Consider the following 24,876-nt stretch of genomic DNA (forward strand, 5'->3'; position numbering starts at 1 on the left):
ACCCGGCCTGGGGTGGAAGGCTGTGCGAAGAAACTCCATTGGCCGGGCACAACGTTTGAGATACACCACGCTGAGACATGGTTCCCCCACCCCCCTCGGCGGAGTTCTCGGGACAGAGGGCGCGAGTACGATCGACGATCCAATGGTCGGTGTTCTGGGATCCCTTGATCCACATTCAAGGGGTTGGTGGTGCAAGTCTGCCGAGCAAGGAGGTTCGGCGCTCATTGGCGGCGGTGCCCTGCGGGTGATACGCTGAGGCCTAATTTGGATGTAAGGCCAGGGTGGATCGGGTACCTGTAGGTACAACTGCAGGGCGGATGATGCGGCGCAGATGGCGCACGGTGGAGGTAGAGCCAGGTACCGTGCAGGCTGGGGCTTATCGATAAGTGGACTAGTCCTAAGTGGGGGATCGGTCGTGACGTCGTTGACTGGACGCATCCATGGGTCTACGAGGAGAATGTACCCAGGCGGAAAAGCGGTGTGTAGAGAGTTATCTGTGTCCCATTCTAGAAATCATCTGACAGGCCACCATGTTAGTTATTCTCCGACTGCCGGAGGATATCTGTGAAACACTGTGTGACCCATCCGGGTCGATCCCTGGCCCTGAAACAGGTACCTGGAGCATGCCTGGATGACATTATGCACGGATATGTACATACACATGAATAAATCTACCGTCCTAGCGGCCCAACCACCGAGCTCACCATCACTGCCGCTTCGCGCTCCCAGGTGCCTTCCGCCATGGCCGTTGCCCGCCCCTTGTCGGCCAGATGACTACTGGCAGAAACCTCGGAGGCACGGAGCACGCACTCCTTGATTTCCCTCTTGAGGCGGTCGCGATTCGATCGCAACGTGCGTGCAGAGACTCCCCCGCGGTTGACGATTTCCTGCACGCGCGAGGTGAGGGAGGAGGCGAGGGAGCGCCAGAAGTAGGAGGGGAGCGATGAAGTGTCGAGCGCTTGGAGGAGCAGCTGGAGGAGATTCGCTTTGTTGGGCGTGGCAGTAGGTTCGGACTCGGACTCGCTTATGGGCGGGTGGTCTTCATGAGGAGTAGCCAGTAGAGGATGGGATGGGGGTCGAAGACCTCGGAGGATGGTCTCCAGCGCGACGATATCTTGGCATCGCGAGGAGATGTCGCCTAGCGTCCGGTCGAGCGTTGGGAGCTGCGAGAGGGCCTTGGCGAGCGTGTTTGCGGACGTCATGATCGCCGTGTGCATGTAGCCCTGCAGCGTCGACAGGAGCAGCTCTGGCTTGTACTCCGAGACCGAGACCGTGCCTGTGCCCCTGGGCATGGGCGACAGTAGATATAGAGTTGCCGCGGCAGTGGCCAGTCGGGCCCGTGCGTCTCGAGCTTGTTTGTAGCCCGACTGCACGGACTGACCGTTGGAGGCATTGCTGGTGGTTGCTGTCAATGAGAACCGGTTGATGGTCTGCTGCGCTCGTGCCTTCACCATGTTCTCAGCGGGAATCACAAACTCGCCGCGCAGCGTGCGGATGACCTTCACCCGGTCGAGGCCGTAGCCTTCCTCTCCTTCCTTTGACGCCGTGAGCATCTGCCGCAAGCTCAAGATCGTATACGCGGCACGCTCCAGCGCCCGAAAGCTCTCCTTCCCACTGGTCACCGTTTTATCCCCGCCGCTGGCAGCACCACCGCCTCGACCGGTGATTTCGGCAACCTGACTTTCCAGCTGTCGGCCCAGGGTCAGACACCGAGCCACCGCGCGGCCCAGTCGGACAGTCTGAAGCGAGTTCTCTGCTGCAATGCGGGCTTCTTCGGCGGCCTCCCATTTCCGCAGCACCTCGGTCTCTAGCCGTTCGTACCCCTGACTGACGGAGGCGATCTGGTTGCCTGCTTCTTTGAGCACGTTCTCTGCGGCGGCGGTCTGGCTTTCTGTGTGCGCCAGAAGCGGGAGCGCGGATTTGGTCGTCAATCCATGGATGTGGGTGTCGATCTCCTGGAGGTCGAACAGGACCCGCGACAGCGGAGTGGACAGATCCAGTGGTGTATCGGTAGCATTGTTGGTGCTTTGAACAAGTGAGTTGGCGAATGAGGCCGGTGAGAACTCAGGGTCTAGGAAGGCCTCATAGTCTATGTAAGATGGCTCGCCCGAGGCCATCTCTGTTGGGGGGCGCGGGGGTCGTGGAACTAGAGGACACTGTTGTAGGCTGGAGACATGTGGCCGTTCCGCGCTAATTGAGTTGAGGTGATTTTTCATGCAATTGGACCGGCCGTCTTCATGACAGTGGAATATCGGCCATTGCTCTCAAGGGTTGCTTGGAGAGAAAGACAATTGTTGATAGCAGATAGCGGGTCACGTGGCAAGTTAGTCAATTTATGCCTCAGGCATGAATGAAGTATATAGACAGAAAAAGAATACTATTTTGTCAAAACAGTTAATGTTCCATACTAGTTATACGATAGGAATAACAGTACATTATCTTAGTCAATCAGGATCACTCCTTTACAATCTAGCGGCGCTTCCGAGCGGACAAGATTCCGCTGTCACGCCTTCCATCGACATCCAAGCGGGGTTTGGGGAGGGTGGATCCGGGCAGATAAGAGATGGAATGGACTTCTTCTGCTTTCTTTCTTTTAACCTTAACATACATATCTCTTCTATACCAGGTTCCTAATTGAACTCCTATCATTACATCCTTCAACCACAACATGTCGACCTCAACCACAACCCAAACGGACCACTCCGTCCGCCTGGCCGCCGGGGAAGACCACCACATCCCGTCCGCCGCCACAGACACCAAATTCCAATCCGTCGCCCGCGGAGACCGCGCCGGCACGTTGAAGCTACGTGGTATTCCGACCTTCTCAGATGCCCACGCCAAGCGCCAGTGGGTCAAGGAGCACATGGCTGCTGCGTTTCGGTTTTTCGGGAAACAGGGCTATGGCGAGGGTGTGAGCGGACATATCTCCGTGCGAGGTGAGCTACCCCCATGTTAGCATGACAGGAAATATTGATTGATTGATTGATTGACGGTATTGTTCAGACCCCGTCCTGAAAGACCATTTCTGGATCAACCCCTTCGCCAAACACTTCTCCAGCATCAAAGCCTCGGACCTGGTTCTTGTCGACAGCGAGGGATATGTCACTGAAGGCGGGGCGCAATTGCCCATCAACGAGGCTGGGTTCATGATCCATTCGGAGATCCACAAGGCCCGGCCCGATGTTATCTCTGCGGCGCATACACATAGTATCTACGGCAAGACGTGGAGTGCGTTCGGGAGGCCGATTGAGATGCTTTCTCAAGGTGGGCTTTTTTTCTCTCGCTTTTATATATCCTGCATACAATATTGACAACTCGGTGATATGATTAGACGCCTGCAACTTCCACGGCCGACTCGGCATGTACGATGACCACGCCGGCATTGCGCTCTCCCAGGAAGAAGGTCGGCAGATTGCGCAGGCACTCGGGAAGGAGAACATTGCTTGCATTCTGCAGAATCACGGGTAAATATCCCCCCTTCTTGGAGTATCATCTTGAGAAGCTGTGCTATCATATTGACATTTGTCCGTTACTTACCAGGCTTCTAACCGTCGGCCAAACCGTCGATGAAGCAGCATTCCTCTTCTCCAGCCTGGAAAACGCTTGCCACTCACAACTGCTGGCTGAAGCTGCTGCTGCGAATGGGGTGCCGAAGAAGATCATCAAGGATGAAGTGGCCAAATATACCGCCGAGACGGCGCAGAATCCGGTGAGTAACTAGAGCGGTATTTGTTTGATTTGAGAAAATGATGGGGCTAATCATATGATTGCGTGCGTTTGATAGCATAATTTCTATACGGAGTTCCAGCCTGAGTTCGAGTTGATTGTTGAGGAGACGAATGGCCGCGTTTTGCAATGAGAATAACTATGTTTTGACCTGGATGGGAAAGTACATGGCAGTAATAATTTTGCAAGATGCAGCATGTTCATTTCTTTGAATGATTATCCAGAAGGGTTACAACCCCTAGACTGTATTAGGGGGTTGGTATATATTCGACACATGAGAAAGTCTTTGCTTTCCTTTCCTCCTAAACACAAAAGAACGCCACCTAGACAGATGCAACCATGGCAGGGTATACAACAAAACAAAAGAGAAACACAAAGATGGATCAACCGAACCGTCCAACCAACATCGGTACTCCGAAAGATTCATACAGCGTGGTCACCCTTCAACTCATCCATCTCATACTCCCCCATCCCAGCATTAATGCTGCGCTCTCGGCCCCGTCCGCGACCAAAACTAGACTCCTGCTGCCCATCGGCGGGTGCATGAGATGATGACCCCGCTGCGTGGCCGTCGTTGTTGCTACTGCCACCTCCAATACCGCCGAAGCTGATGGGCTTCAGCTCGCGCCACTGACAAGCCCACATCCCCATAAACGTCATCACAGACGCGCTGGCACACTGCAGAGCCCACCAGAGGAGATTCGCGGGCAGAGAGCGGGTGTAGAACGTTGTGGCGACGAGGTGGAGGAAGTGGATGGTGAGAGCGAAGTCGGGGACAAGTTTGGACCGGGACACGAAGAGGAGGAGGAAAATCACACTACCCAGGAAAAGAAGGATGTCAGTCATTTTTATTTCTGGACCCTTTCTGGGAAGGACGATCGACTCAAAGAGGCGTCGGGTTCATACCTGATGAAACAGTTCAAAATCCACACCAACCCCAATATCCACCCAACTGTGGTATCTCCGCGCAGATAGTCCCATCCAAAGACCAGATCCAGCGAAAAGGGCGCGCCGTACACCGCCGTCGTGAACAGTATCAGTACCGTTGCGCAGACATACCAGGCGACCTGGAGCAAGATGATCTTGCGGATGATGAGCAGTGGCGGGAGGTCGGTTCGCGCCCCCGCTGGGTGACGCCGGCGCGGGGGCATGAACTAGGCGACTTGAGGGGTATTTCCCTGGTGGGAGGAAGAGAGAGGCTGAGAGCGAGCGGAGCGCTCTTGCGGAGAGATGGGGAGGGCGAGGTGTGGTCTGTAATGGTGGTGGCTGATCTCAGTGCTCCGGGCTAGGGGTGGTTGCGTTGGTAACTGGTGAGTTGAGCTGAGGCGATAGCCTGCCTGACTGACTGAGTGGGAGATGGTACCAAGGGCCGATATCCAAGACTCGAAAGAAGTACGTAAATAGTTTGATGTTGAAGGAAGAAATCCAAGAGACCGAGTGTCTTTTTGCCGGGGATCAACACTCGGTCTTGGCGCAAGTCATTCCCGCCGTGACTTTCTTCCGCACCTCGTCACTTTCCCTCCCCCATAATAACACCTCCTCCTCCCAATCAACCACCCACCAAACCAAAAATGGGCTGGCTCCCGTGGTCCTCCTCCTCCTCGGACGCCGATAAAACAGCCTCCGACGGAGGCCGCATCGCGCCAGACCGAAGCAGCCGCGCCAAGTGCTACGAAGGCCGGGATCTCTTCTTCAGCTGCCTGGACCGGAACGGTATCCTCGACGGCATCAAGGAGGATAAGGAGGCGCGGAGGAAGTGCGCGAAGGAGGTGGCGCAGTTTGAGGCGGCTTGTTCGCAGGCTTGGGTGTGTTCTTTCCCTTCTCTCACAGACACTTTCTCTGCCCTACCCTCCAATCTACCCCAGTCTACCTACCTAGTACCACCTAATGGGTTGGTTGGCGCATGTGCTGATATATATTCTGCGGTGATAGGTGAAATATTTCAAGGAGAAGCGCGTGATGGAGTATAATCGGGACAAGACGATTGAGCGCATTCAGAAGGAGGATGCGGATAAGGTGCAGGAGCTGAAGTCGAAGGGTTGGGGAGCGTCGAAATAGAGAAGCTGGACAGACGGGATTTTTGTATAATATGTAACTATATAGACAGGATGATGCCTGCCGGGTGGGGCCTTTCCTATCTGAGCTACCGCGGCGTTATGAGGGTGCTCAGGCTCAGGATCACTGAAGAATAAAGAGTTTTCCTTCGATCCTAGATCTATGATGCGGCTAACTACACCAAGCACCTAACAATACATTGTTTACGAAGGAACACCTATAACGGCCAGCGGCTAGTCTTGACGACGTAGCCGGTAGTGTAAAAAACCCGTCCTTCGGTAGCATTCCGGAGTAGATTCGAGGTTTTTTCTCGTAGCGTTATATTAGATCGAGAGTACTTGAGCTAAAAAGAGAGATATTGGGCTTCATATGTACGCCTTCCATTTCACATATCACAGATCTTGATCTTTCTCTTGTTTTCTCTTTGTCTCTTTCTCTTGTTGATTTCATTATAAAGGAGTCTGTTTAGGGATTTCCTGCGTCAGTCGTTTTCATCAGCTTCTCAGCATCCAAGTCGAAGAGCCAAGAAGCTCACATGCAGTAAATTTAGAGCAGTATGTAGCTCTGATCTACCTGTGGTATTATAAGGGGTCTCTGCTGCCGTGGAATACTACGGCACCTTATGAGACCCAAATTAAATCCTGTTCTCTTGTCCATAAACATTGACAACTTATTACTAGCTACCAAGTTCTGGGATTCAGCGCTAGCCTGATGGAACGCACACGTTTCAGTATCAAAGATGCTCTACGAAGTCGTCAGCTTTAATACCAAGGGCACGCTCGTCGAGCCGGGACATATGAGACGCGACGATATCGCCGATTTGTTTCCGCCGTCTGCCACCTGGATCCCTTCGCGTCGAAGCGCCACCTGAGCCTTGAGCGACGCCGACTCACTGCTCACCTCAATTACCGTGTAATTACGCCGGATGGCGCGCAGCTGCAGTTTCTCAATCTCTTCTGAATTGGACTTTTTTTTCACTTTTTGGAGGGCTTCATTAGGGATCGATATTTCGTTTGGATCATTATGTGCTGAGGTGCGGGGAAGGAACCTTCATCTAAGAGATTGTTGCTGTCAGAGTGACGAGATGAACACACTGGCAAAAAAGCCATTCTGTTTCACGGCCTACCCGACTATCTTTGTTCTTTTCGTTCTGTGGGCGTCTCGGTGGCTTGGCTTAGTTCTGTTCTTTCGCTCTCCCTTCTTCTTTTTGCTTTCCTTCTTCTGCTCTCTGCCCGTCTATCCTGGTCAACTGAACAGCGAACAGGTAATCCCTAACCTGACTCACGTCCTTTTTGCTCATTCGTGGCAGCCGTTGCTTGTACTTCAACCATTCTTTGCTTCAATCACGCATTGAGGTACTTCTTCAGCCATCGTTTTTACCTACTTTCGCTAAAAATCCTCTGTTCTCTTCTCATGGTATCGATACGCATTCCGCCCTTTTCCTCAGCACCTTCCCTTATCATGTCAACAATGGAGGAGGTTTATGATCTTGGGTCTGAGGCGGACGACGCCCTGGTAGTACAACAGATCCTGGAATATCTTGTCATGCAATATCTTGAAGATCTTGACAATGACGACCTTTATTCTCGAAAGCACTCCAAGAGCAATAAAGAGTCTGCTGACCAGCATGATACGCTAAAAGAAATCAACGAGGAGATATGGAGCTCACTAAAGCGCGTGGGCATAATGACTGGCTTCAATTCTCTTCCTTGTCTTGATACCAAGCAGAAGCAAGAGGCTTTGAAGACAGCTATGAAGTGTGGGGAGGTGAACCAGCGTTTTTTGAGTAACTTGATACTCCGCACTTGGGAAGGAGTCAGAGACGCACGGAAGAAATCGAAAAAGCGTCGGGATGGAGTCAGAGATGCACGGAATAAACCAAAAAAGAGTCAGTTAGAGCTTGAAGTGGATACCAGGAAGGTGGTTCTTCCTATTACGCCTAGTTCAGAAGTCACGACAACAGATGTTAGTACCTGGACCTAAATCCCGTGGTCCTCATATGTCTAACAATTCAAGCGCAGCTTCAACCACATACCGTGACATTCGCCTGCCTTGATACTCTGACAGATAACTTGTTAAACAAGCTTGTTATGCCCCATTTTGTTATACACCGTCTCAAGTCTTACCAAAACGAAATCGAAAGTTTTGGATCTCTACACCCTCTCAAGGACAGAATGATGAAATGCATACTTCCCGAAGTACGAGCACTAGAAGGGAAGGACGTCACGCGCCAAATGTGAGCCTATAGCATCTATAAGAAGTATAAGGAGCTTCTACTAACTTTGAAAATATGAGGCTGGATGATGTTCTAGGGTACCAGGGTCCTATAACCAAATGGCCTGCTATTGGTGGATACCTGTTGTATATCACCTCTAGTGAGGCCGAAGAGTTTTGGAGGCCATATGCTGGTCAAGGTAGCTTACTGAAACGCCGAATTCCGCAGCATATTACGGAAGTTCTACACGGACGCAACAACACACTTTGTTATTGGGTTGCTTCAAAGCCCGGGCGGCAATTGAACTTTATAAGGCTTTGGGAGATTATTGAAGAGGACGAAGACACTCGTCAGTCTATTGAACTCCTAAACAATCTCCTTGAGATGGTATTCTGTCTCGCCTTTCAATCACTGCCACTACCAACACTTGAGCGCTTTCTTGGTGCTGGAACTGAAGGCTTTTCGCTACAAGGACTCAATGTCATCTCTCCACTTTTACAAAATGTCATTTTGACCCCAAAAGAGAGAGCGGAGTGCCGGAGTTGGCTCGCACATTCTCCGAGTTATGAAACTCAAGAATTTGCAAAGGCTCGGCAAGCACAGTTACAGCAACAAAAGAGATCAGCTCTCCAACCATGTTCGCGAAGACCACACCCTCAGGAAATTGAACTGGCATGTCATGTGGCAATCTCGCCTCATCTTTCAAGTCCCTTTGTCGGCGATAACGCAAAAATTGGAATATCGAACAATTCACGACGGCCTATTGATCCAACAACAATAGACTACAAAGTGGCTCGTTACCTAGACCAGCAAGGTGTTATGGAGCATCTACATGCACTGCCATTCGGTTCAATGACAGAGGCTCACATTGGTTTTGTGCTGGATTTTGATATCTTCTCTCTCAAACACAATAGAGAGAGTACCTTACCAGTGCATTTTCCGTCGGCCTTGGGATATATTGGTTTCCACAAGCAAAACTGCCTTGTCTGGCCGTTCAATTTCCAGGTTCCATACACCCCCAGAAAGTTCAAGCTAGCTGGACCTGAAGACAAATTCCTAAGCGAGATCAACAGCGAAATCATTGATATGTCCAATCTTCAGGTTGTCATTCTATGCGGGACCAACACAGAGAGATTGATAGTGATGTCTGATCCCTCTATCAAAAAGATCAAAATTGATATTGGGAAGGTGTCATTAGACGCATATCTGCAGATAGAACAACCGCAATCTGTGCTTTCGCGAGTCTATCTAAAGCTCCCCGCACCTTTGTCGGCACTTCATTCAAGAAAAGTGCGACGATGGCTTCCCTTGCAATCAAAGTAGGGGTTTGCCTAACCCGGACTCAAAGAGTTTATCCGTCCTATTTTAGATCGCGGGTAGCATTGTCCGAGTTGGTGTTGACAAGGTTACGTGAGGAGAATGGCGAGTATAAGATGACAATCGACTCAATAACCGACAATATTTGGTCCTGGCTTCATGACTGGGGTTTTCAAGCATCTGATATACCCCATCTAGAAATCCTTGGTGGTTCTGTTAGTCGGGGTATCTTACTCGCGATGATCAACAGCCCATGGCGCCCTGAGGGGGAACATCGACTGGTCGCGTCAAGACCAAAGCCATTTTCGAAGGACAACTTTCTTTTTTGTCACAGCTTCACTCAATTGCAGCACCAAGAGATGAAGGCAATTCATCAGCAGAAACAGCTTGAACGGCATGCTAGGGAAGAACCTCCTAGAGAGGAAAAAGATGATGACTTATTACACGAGGACGAGATTTCACAAAGTCAAGATCAACAAGGTGTTATTCTCAATGAACTTGCTTTTGAGTCGTCCATAGACCCCACGACAAAACATGCACATGTCGAAACAATCAAAGATGACTTGGAAACAAGAACGACCACTATCTCGTTCATTCCAGCTAAGAAGAGAACAAACGCCGTGGCCCCTTCTGACAGAAAGGGAAAAGATCTGTCTTGTTGTTGGTGCAAAAGACCTACATATGGAAAGAACACACAACCTTGTTGGAATGATATCTTACAGGGGTCACTGTGCCAGCAGTGCTCGATGACTCTTAGCAACTCTCACTACCTGCCGATCTGCAAGTCTCAGATCTTACACCTTGAGATTCCTTGTGGGCACTGTGGCTCGCTGTCTGGACCCTCTTGGACATGGGTGGCGAGACGCGGCCTAGCAGCATGCGGCCCTCGATGTCAGAAGGGTTTTCTACAAGGACTTCAGGCTATTCAGCAGAAGAAGTCAGAGCCAAGACAAGACTGGGTTAGGTTCCAAGATCAAATGTCAGACGTGTTAAAGACTGGGGCGCAAGCGAGACAATATTTCAAAGCTAAATTTGGGTTTAATTCCTCTAGGAAAGGCCTAGAGGCCATGAGGACAAAGTCAAATTCGTTAGTCGCTAAGCCTTAAGAGTTGCTCCGCGTGATGGGGATCAGCTTGTTGCTATGTATTTTGTGCTAGAACTATAGACTGAATCTTAGCTGGGTCATCTAGAGAAATTTACTAGGGCAAATATGTTAATAAAATGTGCTAAGTAGACTACTAAGACTATGGTCACTTGTGAACTTATGATGGAATCAGCCTACAATCTATGAATAGAAATTCAATTCAGACGTTGGTTACTTCTGATATTGAAGTCGAAGCTTAGTTGATAGAATTAGCATGTTAACATAAATGAGGACAATTCACTCTACATCAGCCTTAGCATAATAGTAGTACCCCTAGTTGTACGTGACCCTAAATCAACTAACTAACTTATACGTTACTATCTCTTACTAACCGTTAACCAGAGGCACGTGATGTTTACCCCATCCAAAAAAAGGGTTGAAAATGCCAAAAAAAGGTGCGAAGAAAATCCGCCCGAACGGGGGGTCGAACCCCGGACTTTGAGATACCATAATTGTAAAAGTCTCACGCTCTAACCAACTGAGCTACCCGGGCTTACTGATTTTCTTACATATGTAAGAATTTCATTAAAAATGATTGGACTCATCAATAGTTTTCTCTATGCATTCTAGATTCCATACGGTATCGTGATGATGATAGTAAGAGAGAAAGATAAAGTTAGTTAAAGGTGAAGTTAAAGATAAAGACGACTAAAAGGCTTTTATGAGGTTTAGGCCTAATATTATATAAATTCATCTATATATGAGGTCATATAACTCCTACTTAACTACTTTAATACTTAAAATGTTAGGCATCAAGAACATTGTAAGGGCATGCAATCACTTAGTCTCAGATAAATCAATAATGTACAGATAGTAGAGAGAGAGAAATATCATTTTCTACCTAAAACTGATTTAGATGATCATAGGTCGAACGAAGGACTTTAACACTGATCGTGGTTCGAAAGGAAGGGGTAGGTCAAATTCTCGAAGCACGCTTAACTACTATGCGCCTTAGTGAGCAAATCCACTAGCTTACATAGCGATTAGGTGATTCTTAGGGAGCCATTTCATTACTTATATAAGACTCTAGGGCGTGCTTAGTTTTACTTGGTGAGTAAAAAGCGGCAAGGTGTGAGCACTAAAATGGAAATAGAAAGCCAAGAATTGCCAGACATTATCTAGTATATATGTAGCATATCATATCCACTTTTTCTCACGTATACCTGACGATGAACTCATTCACTCATTCGAGGCGGGTTATAAATCTGTAATGCGATCTGGGATATCTATCTAGGAACATCACAGACACAGGATACAGGATACACTTACGAAAGCAAGAACATCCGTCGAAGGTTGCGACCTTTGCAAGGCAGCATGTCTCAACCCCGAGACGAAGCCCATATTATAGCCATTCATTCATTCCCAAAACGTAAACGAGAAAAAAGGGCTAGATAGCTAACTTCCCCGCTGTGAGCAACATGACCGTCATAGACATAGCAAGTAGTAGTAGGGACAAGGAAAAAGAAAAACAACATTAGAAAACCACAACTCCGTCCTACCTAGACACCACACCGTTGCCCGAGGATCTAGAAATCTTGCTGAAACCATGCTCAAATTAACAAGAAAGAAAGAAAGAAAACATCCAAAGCGCCTGTTGTTGCTGTTGCTGGTTTTTATGGGATGCCAGCACGAAAGAAGAAAAGAAAAGTCGAGCCATGATGCCATGCAGGGTGTGGGTGGGCTCGAGTAATACCGAATCCGAATCACCTCTGAAGTATTGCTCAAACGCCAAACTGCAGAATATTCGGGGGAGGGTCGAGCTCGAGGAAAAAAGCTGTACGAGAGGGAGTCATAAATCATTGCTTCCATTTGGCCAGTTGGTCCATGATGTTTTGCACCTGGGAACCAACGGCTGGCTGGCCCTGCGGCGGGCGTCCTCCCAGACCTTTAGCGAGGAGCGCGAGCAGGTTTGGATCGGAGACGCCGGTGGCTGGCGGGGGTTGGAGATTATAGGGCGGAGGGGGAAGCGGTAGCTGTTGCGGGTTTGTCGGCATAGGAGGAGGCGGTGGCCGAGTTGCGTTTGTCAACAGAGTAGCGAGATTGGCCGGAGGCGGAGGGTTTGGAGAAGCAAACGGTGACTGGTTGGCCGAGACAGGCTGCGACACTGGGGCATGCTGCTGCTGCTGCTGAAGTGCCGAGAGCAGGGACTGCAGGCTAGGACCGTCGAGGGAGCTGATGAGGTTGGCGATGTTGGGGGGATTGGTGAGCGTCGGTAGGCCGGGTTGAGCCATTGCCATGGGTGGCATGGGCGGAACGCCAAAGGCAGGATTAGGTGCAAATGACACTGGGGGACCACCGCGCTGCATGGCCTGAGACTGGTGGAACATTACTTCGGCAGCAATGTTGGGGTCGAGCTCCGGATAATCTATAAAACAGGAATCAGTATGATACAACAACAGTACACATGCATCTAGGACTTACCATTGAAGCGAACGTTGTCCAACCCGGCGCTTCGATCCAAGACTTGTAGAGAGATTTTGCGGGAATATTGGTTGGAGCGCGCCAATCTCACAACGGCCAGAACCCCTTCCACGATCTGGCGATGAACCGCTGCCGCTAGAGGAATTCGAGAACCAAGGACCAGCACATCCACCCGGAGGCCACGGTTGCGGAAGGCATTCTCGACATGGAGAATGAAGTTCCTAGCTGCCTTTAGTGATATTTCAAAGATCGGAAATTCGGGTCAAACACACCTATCCAGTTCCTCCAGCACGAGAATTTGGACTTCTGGCACATCTCGCGCAGCGCGTCGAGGCACCGGCAGACTCGCCTCACCCTCGTAAGCGCTCCGCCTCGGACTTGGGCTGCGATACCGACGATCCCTTGCATAGGGAGACCGAGGGGATCGAGGCGACCGGGGAGATCGAGGAGAGCGGGAGCGTCTGCGGTCTCGACGGTCACTACGTTCGGGGGTCCGGTCTCGGGACCGATAGCCCTCCCTGTTTCGAAAGGACCGGGGTGCAGGTGAAGGTGAGCGGGGAGGCCGATAATCGTCCCGCCGGCGGGGCGGCTCATCGCGGAAATCGCTGAACGGCAGTCGAGTTGGCTCGTAGGGTCGGGTCGTTCGGGCAGGGCCCCCTCGAACAAACTCGGGCGACCTCGATCGACGCGGTGGAGGTGCACGGGATGATGCTTCCGGGGCGGGGGCAGGTCTGGTAGACCGCTGTGGCTTGGAGATCTCCAGGTCTATCGAAGAGTGTGAGCGGGATTGCTTATCAATGGCCAATTGCGGCAACTTACGTATCTTGCGGCCTCGCACCAGAGCTCCCTGCTCCGCCTGGAGCGCCGAATGGCAGGAACTCGCTTCCAAAAATTGTATGAACCCGTAGGCCTGTTTGATCGAGATCTGGGCCAATTTGCCGTATTTGTGGAAGATATGGAACATGTCTCTCTTGGTGACTCTTTCCGTGGGGAGATTGCCTGTCATTGCGGACATCCGAGTTAGAATGATAACAAGAATCTCGAGGCAGTATACTGACCAACAAACAATCGCGATCCGATCGGAAATCGGTCCCAGAGACCTTCTGTCACATAGACCCGCTCATCGTGTAGAAACTCGTCATATTTCTTTTGGACCTCGGGACCCCAGGGAGCATCATCGTCCAGGCTCCAAACTTTGCCGCCGGGCCGACCGGTCTGCTTATCGCCACGGCCCTTCTTGGACGGCGGCTCCTGGGACGAGGCAGCAGAGTCTGCGCCCGTGGGAGGGGATTGCTGAAAGGTAGCCAGCGGCGGTGGAGGCAAAGCACCGATACCCGGAACAGTGCCCGGCGCCCCAGCATTGGGCAGGGGTTGTTGGTTACTGGGGTGGGTTGCGTGGGACACAGCAGTGCTGTTGTGGGCAGGGAAGTGATGGGATGGATGGCTCTCATCACCGGAGGGAATGGGGTGGGGACGGACTGGCAGCTGGGAAGGGGGGGACTCGTCCGTCGGTGGCGCTTGATGGAGCGACGAGTCTGCCGTTAGAGGGGCAGCAGCTGGTCCGGCCGCGGGCGCGGCAGAGAGATTGTCCAGCAGGTTCTGGAAATCCACGCCGCCCAGGCCCGGATCCTCCTGCTTTCCATCTAAGCGGTGCTGCTGCGAGGTGTCTATCTCGTTGGGGGGCACGAAGCCCTGAGGGACCGGAACGTCCGGAGGCGCGTGGGAGTCACTGGGGACCCCCGAGCTGGCCATCGCGGGCGCGGAGGAAGGGAAGTAGTCTGCCGCAGCAGAAACATTCATATCATTGTGCATCGGCTGCGAGCCCGACAAGCTATCTGGGTTTTGGCTCGGGCGGTGATGTCCATCCTGCGAGTAACCCGACCATCCATCTTGTCTCTGCGGGGCTGTTGTTTCCGGGCCGTAATCGTAGGTCGCGGTATCGTTGAAGACGGGGTCCATTTGATTCTCCAGGACGGGGATGTTGGCTGGCTCCGGGATGTGCAGTGGACGGGGGCTTTCCGGAGTCAGAGTCTTGCCGCGGAAGTGAAGCGCTTCATCAGGAGGACTGGGCGTCATGTAGACAGAGCAGAGCAGGTCGAGTCATCTACAACGGTAGGCAGCAGGAGGATGGGGATGGACGTGTTGGGTGTATGGATGGCTGGGGGTCAGGGGAATAGGTGATCGTTGGGGGATGGGGACAAAGAAAGAAAAGGGAAGGTGGAAAGAAGTGTGGTCACGCCGTCAGATGAATTTTCGCAATTGGAAGCTAAGGTGGGGCGGATCTCGACCACGACTCGGTGAGTTCGGGGGAAGGGCCGAACACCGCCAGAAGGTTTTCTGATGAGCAGAAGAGCGTCGACGAGTGAGAGAGAGTCGGTTTATCACCTGCAGGGGGTGTAGTTATAGCCGATCTACTGGAGGATCCGGGCATGGTGACCGATTACATGACAGTATTTCCCCCCATAAGGAACGATATAAAACTTGGAAGAATGAATAACAGGGTGGCACAACCCGCCAATAACAAACTTTGGAACACAGCACCCATCATCCTTCCGTTACGTCGTCCGACTTGTTCCAGCTGGCCCAGAACCTGATCCTATTCATTAGTCATGGGGCTGATCCCTGACCAACTAGAGCTCCACCTAAACTTGACCTCTACCAAGTACCTCCCTCCTAGGAGTAGGGCCCCATGTCGCGACGAAGGCTACTCTCGTTAGTCTTCTACCGCCGTGCCTCCTCCCAGTCGGCTCGACCCGATCAGGAGATCCACGATGCGCGCCAGTGGCTGTCGGCACTTTCTCCTAAATCCATCCCCCGCCTAGGCCAGGTGTCGTTCAGCCGGGCTAGCGGGCCCGGTGGCCAGAACGTGAACAAGTGACTATTTTAACCCCCACACGCTTTTCCGGGTTAGGGCGAACTAACGACCGACCACCCCCCAGAGTCAATTCCAAGGCTACCCTGAAAGTGCCCTTGCAGGACTTGCTGCCCCTGGTGCCCCGTCTCTTGCACCCCGTGTTGCGGGCCTCGCGCTATGCCACGGACCGCTCCCAGAGCCTGATTATTCAGTCTGACGAGTCGCGCAAACAGGCGGCTAATGTGGACTCTTGTTATGACAAGCTCTATCAGCTCCTCCAGTCCATGGCTAACGAGGTGATCCCCGGGGAAACCTCGCCGGAGCAGAAAGATCGGGTCCAGAAATTGTGCGTTGATGTCGATCTGTTTGGATGGCCTTTTCAATTTTGTCTCTGACTCCCTTACAGACAGCGGGCCCAGAACGAAGCCCGGATCAAGGACAAGAAACTACACAGCAGCAAGAAGAGTAGTCGACGGGGGAAATACGATGATTAATTTGGATTTGAATTCGCCGGTTCATATACAATCCGATCAACGCCTCATAATGTGCAACAAATATCCATGCTCGACCACCCGATGATGCTACGCCTGCGACGCCCGCTCCGCATTGCGGACTGTGGCTGCGATCACCTTCTGCAGCGACGGATCCACGTCCTCCGTTTGCCCAACTGGCTGCAGCCAATTCACCACTTCGCGCGCCAGCGGGCCGTCCAGCGGGAACTCCTTTAGTCGCGCCAGCGAGCCACCCAGCGCGCGCGGAAACTCGGACGAAGTCACTGGGATTCCAGCCGTAGGGAATTTGATGTAGCAGATCTGCGTCCGGGGGCTGGCGGGCTTGCTCGCTTGCATGACCTCGACCACATGCCCCAGGATCTTCTGCAGGCACGGCACGCCCTGGAACTCCGACACCATCTCGTAGAAGTCGAACGCGAATCCGTCGTCGTTGTTGAAGTGTTTCATTGCGGCGTCGAAGATGGCCAGCGGGATGGCGCCGCTCAGCGCAGGCGTCGCGTTGAGGTTTTGTAGCGCCACCTGGTCGACTTCGTCACCATCCCGGCCCTCGCTGGGAGCAACATCCTCGCCCGTGATCTGAGGCAGCGCGATCATATCGTCATCCAACCCGCTCGTCTCTGTAGGCTGTGGACGCTCTTCATCCAGACCCAAGATCTTCTGCCGAGCGACCAGCTTGGCAATATAAATCAATTCCACCTTTGCATAATTCACCCACAGTACCCGCGCACTCTTGCAAAACCGTAGTCCGCGCTGCATGTAACTCCGCGCCTGTGTCATATCGGCATGGTCGTCCAGCACGTACTTGGCGGCGTAGATCCATAGGTCCGGGTTGGTCGGGTGTAGGCGCAGTGCATCCGTGAAGATAATCGACAACTTCTTGTGAGCCTTTTGTTTCCTGGCATACTCGATATATTGTACCCACAGGTTGATATCCCCCTGGAACCGGCGAGTGGCCCGGTCGAGAATGAAAAATATGCGCCGATGGCCGCTGAAACCTGCGGAGCGGATCCCCAGCCGCTTGACTCGCTTCTTGCGTAGAATCTCGAGGTTCATCTCGTACTCGGCATAGCGCACGAAATCTATCGGTTGCGCCCCGCGCGCATTGAGCTTGTGCTCAAAGTCGGAGCGTTTCTTGATGATCGAGCTGATTTCATCCTGGTGGTGGTCTGGTCAGCTAACCCTTTTTTTTTTTTGGTTCTTGGCTGTCTGGTCGGATGTACCTTGTTGAAAATCTTCTTGCGCTCGTATTCTTTGAGCTCGGGCACTGACTTCTCCAGGTAGAAGCGCGCCTTGTCTGTGGCGGACGACATGGCGGAGTGGTCCAATCGTGTTGTTGCAGAGAGAGAAAAAAAGGATTATCGCCAGATCAAAAAAGACGCCCAGACCCGCCTTCCCGAAGGAGTTTAGTGCCATGTCTCCCGGAGATCCGCGGTTGTTGTTTTTCCCTTCCCTTTTCCCCTGGATGAATTACCGTCTCTCTCTCTCTTTCCTTCCCTCTCGTTCGTTCTTCCCCACACTCCTTTGTTCGCCTTTCCTTGGGATCTTCCTATATATCTGGTTTGCCATTTTCGCCATGGCACCCAGGTACAAGGACGGCGACGCCGTGGTTGCCGTGCGTTTCCCACGTCCGTGGTTAATTGGACACATCACTGACTCGGTCCAAATCTAGTTCAACGGCAAATGGGTGTCCTATACTCACACGGTCGTCGCGTATGCCGCTTTCCTCAGCGCCCTAGTCGTCGGCGTGGCCCTGCACTACCACAAGATCGTCCAAAATGAACACTACGGCTACCCCGATGAATGGTTTCCCTCCGTCTCTGCGACAATTGGCGATCGCTACCCCGAGCGGTCTTTCTTCCAGGTCTTCATTGCAATGACCTCCGGTCCCCGATTCGCCCTCGTCTTCCTGTGGTACATCCTCACTGCGCGCCCGAACTCGACACTCCCCAAGATCGTGGCGGGCGTGGGGATCTTCCGGACTCTAACTTGCGGTGGTTGGACATATGTCACATCAACGGATGATCACGATTGGCACGATATCTTCATGATCTCGTATCTGGTGGCGACCTTGCCCTGGACGCTTGGCTGTCTCGCGCTCAGTCCGAACAACCGCCGCGCGGTCAAGTACCGCAAGATCATGGCCAGCTTGTTCTTCGGGACACTAGTGCCTTTGATCTACTACTTTATTCAGCACAAGGTTCACAAAGTTCCTGGTGGTAAGTCAAGTCCTGGAAGAATCGGTCTCTCTTCCGATAACTGATCGTTCCCCCCAGCCTACACCAAATATGCTTTCTTCGAATGGTCTCTCATTCTGTTCGATGTGGGCTTTGACGCCGTCACGGCACTCGACTTCGAGGGCTTCGAGCTTGTGGTGAGGGACATCAAGGGAATCAGCAGAGGGTATGTACAGTGGCTTCCGAAATGACCGCCTGCAACAAATGTATAGTGCCACAAAGGGTTACGTTGGTTATAAGAGTCTCTGTCTAAATTTTCTTGCAATCAGGCAGTTGAAGACGACTGCGGACGCTGTTCTTGAGAAAGAGTGCGTGCAATCCCATAAATCTGTGCCGTTTACAATCATATTGACCACGTAGTATAGGAAGGGCAAGTCCGTGGGCAACACCTTCGGCGAGGGTTTCTTCTGGACTGAAATCATTGACGCTGCGTCGGATGTCTACAACGGGGTAACTATGACCATCTTCAATTCCTTCGTTCTTCGCTGACGTGCTCCAGTTCGTCTTCTGGACTATCGTGACTGCTCTCCCAGTTCTCGTGTGGTGTGAGTGATTTTTCTTTCCATATGTGTGCGCTGCTCATTCGTATTAGATTTCCCTCTCTGGCACATGGGCATTTCGGGCTACGAAGTTGCGATTGTTGCTGTTTTGTCTCCCATCCTTTTTGCCATCCCAGGCGTCAAATATGCCGCGACCAAAAACCTTCGACTGCTTCATCTTCTTTCACTGCTGGGTCTCCTTGCCTATAGATTCCAAGACCCCGCCAACCGTCTGTTCGTGACTAGCTTCGCTCTCTCCACCACCTGTGTCGCGTGGACCACCAGCTGGTTCTCCGAGCGGGGAAACACTCCGCGCCTGGAGACTCGCATCTTGGCCTGGGGGATTGGTTTGATCATGTCCTCCATTGCCAAGTTTGCCTGCCGGACCAACAACCCTCTCTGGCCCATTGTGCATGCCGAAAATGGCGGCTGGAACAAGCTCGGTCTCGCGCTTGCCGTGTTCGCTGTCCTCCGGTCTCAGCGACGTTCGCTTACCAGTGGCAACGACTTCCTGCCATCGAGCGGCAAGAAGGGCTCCGCGATCCTGGCCGGTTTCGGTTTTGGTGGACTTTTCTTTGCCATGGTCTCTCTTTTGACTGATTCTAGCACCATGATCTCCTGGGTCTGGGATGGCTATCCTGTTCGTGGTCCCATTGCGGTGCCGCACGGTGCGCTGACCATCTTCGCCATGGGTGCTGGTCTCATCTATGGTACCTTCCACCCCGCCGCGGCTGGAAGCTGGACTGCCTTTGGAATTGGCTCCCTTGGCGCTACTTTCCTCACTTGCTTCCACCACTGGAGCGGATTTTACGGTGCCCTGACTTTCGCCTTTTATATCATGGCTGTTGCCCCGGTTATGGTCTCTTCCGCCGTCAAACACTCTCCTGCAACCACCTTCGGTATTGGTTTCTTTGTCTATGTCTTCATGCTTCTCTTCCACGTCTGGGTTGTCGCCTATGCCTTCGTGCCGGGTGGTCCTCTGGTCCGAGAGCACACCGACTGGGTTATGATCACGACCATGCTTTGCATCGGCGCAGGTGTCTTCTCAGCGGCGATCTCGAACTCGTCGCGCACCCGCGCCAAAAAGCCAATCAGCCCTAACAGCAAGCGCGCGCGGTCGTACTACATCTATGTTCTCGCCGCCTTGCAACTGCTTTCCGTCTCGGTGGCCTACCTGCGCTTCCCAACCAATGACTACAAGCCGTATCACGCCGAGGACAAGGTGGCGACCATGGGTATCTGGACCGTCCATTTCGGCCTGGATAACGACATGTGGTCCTCTGAGGGCCGCATGCGCCAGGTCATCGAAGAGCTCGAGATCGACGTCATCGGTCTCCTAGAGTCGGACAACCAGCGTATCATCATGGGCAACAAGGATGTCACGCAGTCCCTGGCCGAAGACCTCGGCATGTACGCTGATTTCGGCCCGGGCCCAAACAAGCACACCTGGGGCGCCGCCCTGCTCTCCAAGTTCCCAATCGTCAACTCAACCCACCACCTCCTCCCCTCGCCCGTGGGCGAGCTGGCCCCAGCCATCCATGCTACGCTCGACATGTACGGCGAGATGATCGACGTGGTCGTCTTCCACTCCGGCCAGGAAGAGGACCCCGAGGATCGTCGTCTTCAGTCTGAGTACCTCTCCAACCTGATGGGCTCGTCGCCGCGCCCATTGGTTCTGTTGAGTTACCTAGTCACCCGGCCCTTGGAAGGCAACTACAACACATACGTGAGCGAGCGGAGCGGTATGAAGGATATCGATTCCTCCGACTGGGATAGGTGGTGCGAATATGTTCTCTACAAGAACCTCAAACGCACGGGCTATGCCCGCATCAGCCGCGACTCTATCACAGACACGGAAATTCAGGTGAGTTTTGTTGTCGTGCTCTATAATCTATACAACGGGTTGATTGCTAACGTATGATAACCTAACCAGGTCGGCAAATTCGTCATCGGCGAACCCGAGCCAGAGAACGACGTACGTATCCTCGAATCTGACGTCCCCGTCGGCCGGAGATTCCCTGCCCTGTTCCACGGCGAGGGTGTGCGCGGACACCGGTACCATGTCTTTGATGAACCCAGGTACTGGCTGTAAATTTTTTTCAACTCGGAAAGGGCTGTCTTAGTGCATGGTGTGATTAATTTGATACGAAGAGAGTGTGGACCTTCTAAAAGCGAGCTTGTCCCGTGGCTGGTTGGATACCGCCAGCTGAAGAAGATTATTTGCTTTCGAATGATGAATTAAAACAAGATTTTTTGGTTTCCATTTCATTTCTTGGGCTAGCTATGTAACTAGGGCTTGTATCCGTATATCTAACGATGCCTTTACTCGATATATACATAGTAGAATGCACCCACCACCTACCCACCAATTTATATCGACTCCTTTAACTCCATAAATCAAGTCTCCAAACCTGACATGACCTGGACAGAGGCTCATGAATGTGGGAGAGGGCAAGTACAAAGAGCAGTCTGCACAGGTCAAGCCGCCTTTTGACTTCCTTAGCCAGCATCATGGTCATTGTTGAACGCTTGAGAGACGAGGAATTTAGCCGTAATAGTGCGCCATGGAATCTCTTCCTTTCTTTCAAGGCTCCTTTATAGAGACATAAATTAGTTTGGTGCTCTTTGAACTGCATGCTAAGAATAACTACACGTAAAAATATGACAAAGAACTAGATTCCTATTCCTGTAACGCAACTCGATCAATCAGATCAACTACCGGACTTCCCTTGGGAATGTGCTTTGTCTTTTTTTTCCTACTCGAGATGCGGCTTGCTGGCCCTACTCGCTCATTATTACTCTTTTTGGATCAACTTTGTTGGGTCACCATCATTTTCACTACAATCCTGACCAACAAACGAATATTCGTCTTTGTTGGGTTGCATGTATACCAGCGTCTATTTGAGTGTTTCAGTTTACCTGGTATTCTTAGCGGAAGAAAATATTTCCTGCGTGCCCTCGAGCTGAGCGCGCGATTCTTTGTTCCCATCGGCCAATTCGGACGGCGCGTGGGTTAACAAAGGATCTTTTTTTACAACTCCCGAGTAGCAGTTTAGTACGAGGCTGCCCTTAGCTAACATTTAAATCTGCTCGAATCTGACTTTTAGAATCACCAAACAGAGGCACCTCCATTTGCAGGTCCCTAATTGAACGTCAGGCTTATTTGTAAACATCAACAATCAATGTGAGTCTTCCATTGCACATGGGACTTCCTGATTTCTTCTATTCACTAATAAATGCCCCCGAAAGATGACACAGCCGCCTGCAAAGCGTTCTAGACCATTGCGGTCACAGAGGAAGCGATATGTCTCCCCTATGGACATCGCAGAAACCAAACATCAGGAGCTTGTGTCCTCTCACACAGAAGGAGGAGCCAAACGTTCCCTCAGCGACGTCGAAGCCGGCCAGAGCGCTAATGCACTTCGAGAAGAACTTCATCGACCTGACTCAGTGGCCAACATTCCGATGACGAGATCACGGAAAGCGCTCGTCCCAAATTTCAGCACGCCGACGCGCGATCCACGTCCCAAGGTGTATATGTCTATCCAGCACCCTCAGGCAGCAGCAAAGATGAACCAGAAGGAGCTACAGAGTGCCGACGATTCATCTGGGACGCACAAGGATGGAATACTTCAGCAAACCGGCCATCTCGGATGTCTTTTATGGCCAAAGGTTGGGTTTGGAGATGAGGCACCATATCCTCGCTGGCTGGTTACTAAGAACCCAGAAATAAACGGTTCGAGTGGCTTGTTCGAAACACAAATACTGTCGGAGCAGCTTTCTTCAGTTGTCTCTTCTAGTTCGTCCAAGACAAACTTAGACGGTGGTCTCCACGGCCTTATATGGGTCTTTGACGCCGGCCCGTCTTCAGGATGGAATAACTTGAAAAAAGACCAGCTATATGAGTACGCATACAAGTGTCTTGAGGACGCACTGGGCAACCCTAGTTCTCGTGAACACTTCCGCTTCGCAGTGACCAACCTGTTCCCGACGTTTATCACAAACGTGTCGGATTCATTGCCGTTGATGCCAACGGCGCCCAAGACATGCTACCTGGGAACGCAGCCCGGGTTGCATGAGATTATAGAGGCCCCGACAAATCTCGACCATGCAACCTATTATTTTGCGAAATACTCCCGTCCAGTCATGGCAGTCAGCCTAGCCCGCCCAGGTCTCCATGCCAGAGAATCGCATCTGCAAACCATGGCAATCAAAATGTTCCACAACATGAAGGGAACCCTGGCGCCACTGATAACAGAAAGTGAACCAGATGAAATGTCCATTCTCAACGTCAATAGTACGGCCAGCCAATCCACCGATCAGTCAGGGCCATGCTCCCAGTTCGGAGAGCAGTACGACCCGGAAACAGTGCAAGATGTCCCCTTAACGGGGCAGCTTTCTTCTCTGCCTCCTGATGATGGAGGCATAATTGCCCAGACTGGTGAGTACAATTGTGTTTGATTCGTTGTCGTTGCCCTTGTTCTCAGCATGTCCCTCTGCTTCTGTATCTGTTCGGGGTCATCAGGTGATGGGGGTAGGAATGCATCCATACAATCGTGTACTTCACCCCCGAACTTGAAGGGAAACAAGAAAGGAAGACCTCATCGCGAACCTCATCATTAGTTAAGAGATTGGAAACAGCTTGAGACGAAAATCTTGCTCACGTTTCCCCTTGGTCCTTACATGAGATATACTCGTTGAAGAAATCAGCTTAGGGCTAGCTTTCTGACCACGTCTACAGATGAATACTTGTACCGCCAGCACTGTTCTACCGAGGACGATGGTTCACTATTGAACAGTCCCCTCACCGATGTCGAGACTCCGGCGGAGTTGACGATTCAGGACCACCACTTCGGGTTGTTCAGTCCAAACCAGGTAGCGGGGTATTACCCAGACAGAGGACAGTGTACGTGATATCTTCTATTGTGAGCAGGATGGACTTTATGCTGACTTTGACATTTTCAAGACGCAAGAGGGAACTCGCTCTCCAAATTGGTACGGAATACAACCGGTAAGTTTTCCTCGATCAAGCGAAGCTATTCACTCGGCTGGATGATTTCATTTATGGGGGTAAACTGACCAATAAAAAGATCCTCAACCTAATCCAGTGCCACCACAGGCCACAAAAGCCACAAATCGCCAAAATCACGGAGAATCCCGAGCCCAGCAAGGGACCCAAGACGATAATGACGATGAAGACCTCCAGCGAGCCTTGGAAACGTCCTTACAGAAAGACATTCAAGAAAAGAATGATCCTCCACTGCCACCACCACCAAATACCGACAAAAATCCTCGACCAGGATCAGAAGTTCTCCGCCGGATCAGGACCTGGGCAGGTAGCACGATCCCACCGGCTGTCGCTGACCAGTTGAAAGTTAGAGTGTCTCACTGGCCAACTTCTTATCGATCCTTTAATCCATTCCCTACACCACAACCACCGCAGGATACTCGACCAAAAAGTCTGCTCAACCAGGAGAGCCCGCGCAAACAGGGCCCAGAAGGTCGAACAGGATAGCAGAGAAGCCCAGGAAAGGAAAGACCGGATAAAGACGCTTTTTGGTTTTCCTATGTATTTTCTGGTTCTTTACTTCTATTTTGTTTCTGAATTCATGTTCTTATTTCCTGAACTAGACCGTATAGATCTGACTGGCTGGTGGAAGTCACATGACTGCGTAACTTGGTCCCGTTGGGAACCCGACTTGATCGAGTTGCTTCATCTTCTCGCGAATTGTATGACCACAAAACGCCCTTGAATGCCTCCCCCGCCTGTCAGTATGACCGAATGATCTGAAGTCGTTCCTAAACAACAACTTGGGTCCGCCACTGGATTGGACGCGCTCTTTCTGCGTCACGCGCGCA

At 51.7% G+C, this 24,876-nt stretch overlaps 10 protein-coding genes across 10 annotated transcripts; 6 read left to right on the top strand and 4 right to left on the bottom strand.

Moving 5' to 3' along the window:
- Nucleotides 1–671: 671 nt before the first annotated feature.
- N7474_009832 (putative Golgi transport complex component Cog5) lies at nucleotides 672–2,117 on the bottom strand (the record flags this gene model as incomplete). Its single annotated transcript, XM_057201242.1, has 1 exon — nucleotides 672–2,117. One exon carries the CDS (start codon nucleotides 2,115–2,117, stop codon nucleotides 672–674), a length of 1,446 nt encoding a protein of 481 aa, XP_057049229.1.
- Nucleotides 2,118–2,668: 551 nt separating this feature from the next.
- N7474_009833 (class II aldolase/adducin domain protein) lies at nucleotides 2,669–3,859 on the top strand (the record flags this gene model as incomplete). The annotated part of the gene is made up of 5 exons (XM_057201243.1): nucleotides 2,669–2,936; nucleotides 3,004–3,264; nucleotides 3,332–3,464; nucleotides 3,541–3,709; nucleotides 3,785–3,859. 5 exons carry the CDS (start codon nucleotides 2,669–2,671, stop codon nucleotides 3,857–3,859), a joined length of 906 nt encoding a protein of 301 aa, XP_057049230.1.
- A 290-nt stretch (nucleotides 3,860–4,149) lies between these two features.
- Nucleotides 4,150–4,877, bottom strand: N7474_009834 (protein SYS1; the record flags this gene model as incomplete). Its single annotated transcript, XM_057201244.1, has 2 exons — nucleotides 4,150–4,543; nucleotides 4,633–4,877. 2 exons carry the CDS (start codon nucleotides 4,875–4,877, stop codon nucleotides 4,150–4,152), a joined length of 639 nt encoding a protein of 212 aa, XP_057049231.1.
- Nucleotides 4,878–5,297: 420 nt separating this feature from the next.
- Nucleotides 5,298–5,784, top strand: N7474_009835 (cytochrome c oxidase subunit 6B family protein; the record flags this gene model as incomplete). Its single annotated transcript, XM_057201245.1, has 2 exons — nucleotides 5,298–5,531; nucleotides 5,659–5,784. 2 exons carry the CDS (start codon nucleotides 5,298–5,300, stop codon nucleotides 5,782–5,784), a joined length of 360 nt encoding a protein of 119 aa, XP_057049232.1.
- Nucleotides 5,785–7,251: 1,467 nt separating this feature from the next.
- Nucleotides 7,252–9,319, top strand: N7474_009836 (uncharacterized protein; the record flags this gene model as incomplete). The annotated part of the gene is made up of 3 exons (XM_057201246.1): nucleotides 7,252–7,746; nucleotides 7,803–8,017; nucleotides 8,077–9,319. 3 exons carry the CDS (start codon nucleotides 7,252–7,254, stop codon nucleotides 9,317–9,319), a joined length of 1,953 nt encoding a protein of 650 aa, XP_057049233.1.
- Nucleotides 9,320–12,253: 2,934 nt separating this feature from the next.
- On the bottom strand, nucleotides 12,254–14,954 carry N7474_009837 (putative RNA-binding protein (Nab3); the record flags this gene model as incomplete). Its single annotated transcript, XM_057201247.1, has 5 exons — nucleotides 12,254–12,822; nucleotides 12,879–13,099; nucleotides 13,151–13,643; nucleotides 13,698–13,877; nucleotides 13,937–14,954. The coding sequence occupies 5 exons, from the start codon at nucleotides 14,952–14,954 to the stop codon at nucleotides 12,254–12,256; spliced, it is 2,481 nt and encodes an 826-aa protein (XP_057049234.1).
- Nucleotides 14,955–15,487: 533 nt separating this feature from the next.
- Nucleotides 15,488–16,226, top strand: N7474_009838 (peptidyl-tRNA hydrolase domain protein; the record flags this gene model as incomplete). The annotated part of the gene is made up of 4 exons (XM_057201248.1): nucleotides 15,488–15,557; nucleotides 15,596–15,752; nucleotides 15,818–16,078; nucleotides 16,139–16,226. The coding sequence occupies 4 exons, from the start codon at nucleotides 15,488–15,490 to the stop codon at nucleotides 16,224–16,226; spliced, it is 576 nt and encodes a 191-aa protein (XP_057049235.1).
- An 87-nt stretch (nucleotides 16,227–16,313) lies between these two features.
- N7474_009839 (snoRNA-binding rRNA-processing protein UTP6) lies at nucleotides 16,314–17,554 on the bottom strand (the record flags this gene model as incomplete). Its single annotated transcript, XM_057201249.1, has 2 exons — nucleotides 16,314–17,399; nucleotides 17,465–17,554. The coding sequence occupies 2 exons, from the start codon at nucleotides 17,552–17,554 to the stop codon at nucleotides 16,314–16,316; spliced, it is 1,176 nt and encodes a 391-aa protein (XP_057049236.1).
- A 263-nt stretch (nucleotides 17,555–17,817) lies between these two features.
- On the top strand, nucleotides 17,818–21,109 carry N7474_009840 (uncharacterized protein; the record flags this gene model as incomplete). Its single annotated transcript, XM_057201250.1, has 8 exons — nucleotides 17,818–17,856; nucleotides 17,914–18,460; nucleotides 18,518–18,644; nucleotides 18,691–18,786; nucleotides 18,844–18,928; nucleotides 18,978–19,023; nucleotides 19,071–20,881; nucleotides 20,951–21,109. The coding sequence occupies 8 exons, from the start codon at nucleotides 17,818–17,820 to the stop codon at nucleotides 21,107–21,109; spliced, it is 2,910 nt and encodes a 969-aa protein (XP_057049237.1).
- A 1,157-nt stretch (nucleotides 21,110–22,266) lies between these two features.
- On the top strand, nucleotides 22,267–24,532 carry N7474_009841 (uncharacterized protein; the record flags this gene model as incomplete). Its single annotated transcript, XM_057201251.1, has 4 exons — nucleotides 22,267–23,458; nucleotides 23,759–23,923; nucleotides 23,984–24,028; nucleotides 24,108–24,532. 4 exons carry the CDS (start codon nucleotides 22,267–22,269, stop codon nucleotides 24,530–24,532), a joined length of 1,827 nt encoding a protein of 608 aa, XP_057049238.1.
- Between the last annotated feature and the right edge of the window lie 344 nt (nucleotides 24,533–24,876).

This window comes from Penicillium riverlandense (genome assembly GCF_028828495.1).
Source record: "Penicillium riverlandense strain IBT 135883 chromosome Unknown utg000008l_segment0_segment0, whole genome shotgun sequence".
NCBI lineage: Eukaryota > Fungi > Ascomycota > Eurotiomycetes > Eurotiales > Aspergillaceae > Penicillium > Penicillium riverlandense.